Source organism: Pocillopora damicornis, chromosome 1 (assembly GCF_964200805.1).
Source record: "Pocillopora damicornis chromosome 1, jaPocDami1.2, whole genome shotgun sequence".
Classification (NCBI taxonomy): Eukaryota; Metazoa; Cnidaria; class Anthozoa; order Scleractinia; family Pocilloporidae; genus Pocillopora; species Pocillopora damicornis.
Window position 1 is genome coordinate 38,478,041 of NC_142670.1, and position 6,034 is coordinate 38,484,074.

At 41.1% G+C, this 6,034-nt stretch overlaps 1 protein-coding gene across 1 annotated transcript in view; it reads right to left on the bottom strand.

The window, feature by feature from the left end:
* The window catches only part of LOC149053729 (uncharacterized), a 43,229-nt gene extending 40,119 nt beyond the window's left edge, over positions 1–3,110 (bottom strand). Inside the window, exons 1-2 of the mRNA XM_089211623.1 lie at positions 2,561–3,110; positions 2,290–2,337 (exon numbers count right to left, since the gene is read on the bottom strand). Of these exons, the coding sequence (XP_089067749.1) occupies positions 2,290–2,337; positions 2,561–3,110 (598 nt within the window). The remainder of the gene's footprint in view (positions 1–2,289; positions 2,338–2,560) is intronic.
* Positions 3,111–6,034: the final 2,924 nt, after the last annotated feature.

The following is a 6,034-nucleotide window of genomic DNA, read 5'->3' on the forward strand; positions in this document are numbered from 1 at the left end:
ACCACTTATACCGAGCTTCCTCTTTACATTCTTCGAAATGAAACTTGTGTTTGAGCCACTGTCTACCATAGCGAGGACTTCGACAAAGTTTCCGTCCTTGCCTTTTATCTTGACTTTCTGAACTGGACAAAGACCAGGGACGTTTCTCTCGCCCTGAACGTTGTGAGTTACTGGCTTCTCGACTTGTACCAGTAAAGGGCACAGCTTCGGGATCTAAACTGGAATTTACAGCAGGGGTTATACGTTCATTTTGTAGAGAACGATGATGGCGTCGCGTGCTCTTGTTGCAGGTGTTTCCGTCGGGCTTTGAACAGTGATTAGAATGATAGTTTCGCAGGCGCTTGCGACATTGATTATTCCGCTTTACTATTTCCCATCTCTGGTTTATTGTCGATTTTTGGAACACTGGACATGCGGAAAGTAAACGCTTTGCTTCGCAACCTACTGGACAAATTTCTTCATCGGGCATTTCACTGTTCGTGGAATGATTGTCCGACTGACTTCGCTGACTTTGAAATCGACGATCTTCCGTGTCTCTGCGGGTATCCCTTTTGAAGCGAGATCGCAAGCTTGCTTCCTTGTTTAACCAATCTATTAGGTTCAGAACGTTCTCTTCATTTTTCATGCGCTGCATTTCTCGGCCAAAGTCAAGGTTATCTTTTGGATCGAACTTTGATAAAAGCTGAGACATCACAAAGGGTGCTTCTGAGGAACTTGTCACTGCGCAGTCGTTTTGATCCCTGTTGCTTACGAAACCAAGAATTCTAGCCGCGTAGCGAGAAAGCGATTTCGAGTCGCATTTTACTGGCTTGAGATTTGTAATTTCGGTTAGGAGCGTATCAATTAATTTCCTTTAATCCCCAAATTCGGTATCGAGAATTTTCCTGGCTTGTTCAATCGTACGTGTTTTGCACGGCCTTACTTGATCCGACCAAAACGAGTTTTTGGGTAATGTTTTCCAAAGCCTTTGCAATTGTTCATCTTTGTCTTGTTTATACTTATCCATCCAATACTGAAATTCGTGCTTGCAAGTTGCGTAAGACTTTCTAACACCATCCCACGTGGGACCTGACAATTTCTCTAGCCCGTCGCTTGCGTACTTTTGCAAACTCAAAACATCGGTCTCAGTCCTCGCATACATAAATTATTAATAGGGCAAATCACTCAGGAGACACGCGCTAAATTGCAATTATTATCACTGCACAGTAGACGCGTTTTCATCAAGCTACAGTATGTGAAGTTTATATGAAACTACAGTATGTTTACAAGAATATTGACAACATTAACTGCCCTAAAGCAGTTGACAGGTTACTAAATGAAACGATCACAAAGACATTGTCGATCCTCCAGAGATCCAATATTATTAGATCTACCACACGTTAAGACTAACTGTGGACAGACCTCGTTTAAGTTCTCGGCTGCGAGTGCCTGGAACAAACTGCCAAGAGATATACGTGAGCTCACAGCGCTTGCACAGTTTAAGGGCAAAGCATTTACTTACCTGATGAACATGGACAGCCCCAATCACATTTGTACAAGTTAAACGTATATTTCATTCAATAATTCTTACACAGATTTTGTTATTTAAATGCAAACTGCATGCTTTTTATTTTTTATCAACTTTTATGTATTTTTCAGTGGTCAACGATTGATACCAGTCAATCACTATTGATTGACTGACCGGTCTTTAGTCAGAATAAATGAAGTTATTATTATTATTATTATTATTATAGATCAGTTCAGTTAATAATATTCCCTTAGCAGACAAAACAAGAAACGATAGCTAAAGGTAAACAAGGAAACTTGAGTGTTGCATCCTTTACATGAAACTTTTGAAAAAGAAAGAGAGCGGGCATAGAACGAACGACTTCATAGCTACCCAGGAAAACATCTATGCCCAGTTGGGAACTCTGCAGGCCTGGGAACTGGAATAAAGACGGTCCAATAGCATCCTAAGAGCAGATTTACCGGCATGCAGTCACCTATGTAAGCACTGATAATGGTCAGTCTTCAGAAGTATGCCTATGCACAGTGCCTGCTGTCTCACCCCTTCATCATTGGAAATGGCCTGCAAAGCCGTAGTGCTACACAGCAACGATGTTGAAATACACACAAAATCCATTGGAAGAGCCTCAGTTATTATGTAAAGGCTTCAGAAGGCTTTCTTCGCTCACAGATCGCCTGAATTTATCGTCTCTGACAAACTTAAGATATCACTTCATGACACCTTGTCAATTTTGATACTTAACGAACAACGACTTCACATGATCACGGAAAAGTTCTGCTTACCTTGAACCGCCTTTTCGACAACAGCTTTGCCCCAAGAGTACACTTTCGCTTGAAATGAAAAGAATATAAGAACACAGTTATAACGAGAGACACCACTCACACACGATCTCCACCAAGGATCGAGGAAAAAGTCGATCCTAAATCAGTTATGCGGGGGTGAAAACGTACTACGTAATATTCTGCTCTGAAATGTCCTCATATCTCTGGCATGCTCCTTCTAAATTCAATTGCCTTAAGCGTTTTCATACACAAACACAAAACTTTTATTTACCTTTCCTTCTTTCGGCTGCATCGTTCTTATTTCGTCGCTGTTCATACTCCTCGATCTCTCTCACCAAGTCCTCCTTCTTTATTTCTGTCAAAATCTCTTTTAGAAAGTCAAGTCTGCGAAATCCCAAACTTTTATGATTTTCCAGTTCTTTGAACAATGTTCGAACATTGGAAACGCTCTCATCAAGCTTTATCGATGTCTCTCTTTTACAAATATCCTTGAGTTGTTCCAGATGAATGCGTTCGTCGCTATCGAGTGCACCATGTACCTTTGCAAGTAAATTAGTGTATTCTTTCCTTTTCTTCTCGAACTCTTTAAGTTTTTCCAACAGAGACAACTCAGCTAAAATAGCCAAGACTTCCTCCAAATCTCCAAGTCGGTCAATTCCCAATTGACTCTTTCCTTCTAGCCTTTCCAATAATGAATGAGCGTCTGGTACGTTATCAGCCTCGTCTTTTAATCCACACACCGCGAGTAATTGTTGATGATTATGGTGACTGAGTTTTTCACCTATCTCAAAGAGCAGACCCCTGTATGCGAAATAAGACATGGCGATGTAGTACAGTTCAAATTCTTATTTAGACTGTAGTGGTATATTTCATGGCCGCTTTTGACTCGTCTATGATAGCGGAAGGAGTTATCTCAATTTGTCACGCAAAGTTGAGTTATCGTCACCGCCCTATCAGTTTCAGAATTTCAAATTGTTATCCTTTCACGTCGCGTCTGTTCGTCCTAGGATCATGCATTGTGGGTAACTTGGATGAACGGTGTATGATGATAATAATGGGTATTTATTTTGATGAATCACCCTTAGTAATGCAAAGCCTATGCGAGAGAGATGTCCCTGCTTTGGCAATTTATGGATTTTCTAGGAAATTTTGCCCACGTGTTGTTGAGTGCACTAAGTTTAACTAACAGCGGTTAAGCGTCGAAACTCGACCCCAACACAAACATATCCGCTTGACCTCAGCATGAGTTGTGAAAATGTCACTGTCACCATGATTACGAACCCTTCCGTGAAAACCGACTCTAAAGACGTTCACAAACATATCCGTGGCCACTGAACTAAGCTTGAGTTGTAAAAACGTCACCGTCACCATGACTACGAACCCTTCTATGGAAACATAATATTTATGGAGGATTTTCTGTCTACTCAGCTTGCCTCCATTAAAGTAGCCGGTTGTGTTACAAGTTAAAGCGGAATGAAGCGTGTTGCAGAATTCTCCACTGCGTTAAGGAAAATCTCTCGGTGTTGGCGTTGTATTTCTCTGCAACAAATTCAGGATGTCTTTTCGCTTGTTTACCCGTCGCGATCAAAACGCCTGGGATTTGCGTAAATTGTACACTTGTAGACGAGACGATGCTGTTTGGAATGATTTCAAAACTCATTTCTAGGATAAGAAGGTACCCTTGCCTGTTTTATTCGGCGTATTTGTGAAAATTTACCGCTACATTTAAAAACGATTGTTGGCAAAGCGATCCAAGATTTCAGGACATAGTTCGCTTTTAACTGAGAGAGGCTTTAAGCAATGTAAGGGCTTTTATTTAATTCAGTCCTTTAACCTTACGAATTGCATATCTAAATTACATCTCGGTCTTAATATCTCTATAAATTTCAATAAAATGTTAAAGGACTCATTTGTGGTATTTTTTCGTCTTCATGGGCCGTTTGAAGCGTCTTTTTACGAAATTACTTTTGGCTGGAGGCCGCTGGGGAAAGGGAAACAAGGCTTGCAACTTGATGGCCGCCAGCCGCGACCCCCTCCACATCAAACTGAAGTTAACGCCAAATTACTGAAATTCTCTCCTAACTAGCGACGGTTGTTGATCGATGACATGATGCTCGATCTCTTTACGAATTTGAGCTTCATCCCTCCAATATTTTCCAAGAAAATCGATGCTGAAATGATTAGTATCGCTTTTTAAATATGATCATTACGCAGGCCGTTTCAGATTTACCATACAGTACAGCAATTTCCCGTGGCAGCCCACCGCGGTACAAAAGCAAGCCCAGCGTGCCGTAGAGTTGTGTAAAGTCGAAACGTGGCTGAACTTCTCAGTTTGCATTGATGTATCAAACAAATGACTGTTGCTAAGAATTAGCCGAGCTTAGCCGGGTTGAGCAGAAATGGTGCAAATGTAAGACAAAAGAAGAATAACGTGTCGGAAACGTGTTAGGGCCTGGTAAGGGGCAAAGTCCCCTAGATGGCTCAGCTTAAGAGTAGAAGGTTTATCAGGGGACTGGATTGAAGGATTGGGTCGGTGAAATTTCACTGAACAGGATGGGTAGGGTAAATATACAATCAGGATGAGGATAATTGGAAAAGGCATTGATTTTAAGGATCTTGTAGAAGGTTTATCAGGGGACTGGATTGAAGGATGGGGTCGGTGTAATTTGACTAAACAGGATAGGTAGGGCAAATATACAATCAGGATGAGGAAAATTGGAAAAGGCATTGATTTTAAGGATCCTGTTAACCGTGTCTCCCGTTTCTCGTTTTTATGTTTTGCTGAAGGACAATTGCTTAAGACGTATGTTTCTCGAATTGTCTTAACCAGGCACTATGACGCAACAACAGTATATTCTGTTCTCATCCGTAAGTTTCTCAGAAAATCATCTCTCTCAGAAGTTTTCCAACAGGCTTTGTATTTTCGTACTCGACCCATGTCTCCAGCTCACATCATAACACATTGAACGCGGCGAATGCTGTCACTATAGAAATACGCCTTTAGAGTTTCATAGACCTTTACTCATTGAGCTCTTCATGAAAAAGATAGATGTTTAAATATCAATACCACTGGCAACTCATCAGATCTTTACTAAGTTAACTTTAGCTAGAACTGCAAAACAAAAGAACTTAACCTACGAACGGTACACAAATGTAAGAAAGCCACAAACTGCGAACAGAAAAGGGAAACTTTTCTCCGTAACTGCCGAAAACCAGTTACAACTGGTAACACTCCTGATGAGAGGGAACCAGCGACTGGTTTTGCTGTTATTCCGGCTTAAATCCAGGGTGTTACGGAATACATCAAGAGAATTTTGAATGGCCACAACGTTAAACCTAAGGATCCTGTCACGAAAGAACAACGAACCGACGCTATTTATTCTATTCCCTGCAATGACTGTGATAACGAGTATATCGGACAGACCAAACGTTAGTTTGGTACACGTTTGAAAGTGCATCAAAAAGCGGTCTTCTTTAGCAAAAAAGAAAATTCAGCTATATCGGAGCACACATGCCTAATCAACCATATAATTGGGTGGGATAAGTCTAAAATTATCACCACTAATCGGTATTACCACTAGCGCCTTTATTTAGAAGCCTGGCATATCAACTCCGCCCACGCTCCTTTAAATCGTGATGATGGCGGCTTACTTCCTGACGCCTATTTACATCTCGTCAGATAAAAGGGCAGCTAATTAGAGAGCGTATAAAAGAACCTCTTGTTGTAGCGTTTGATCACCCCTGA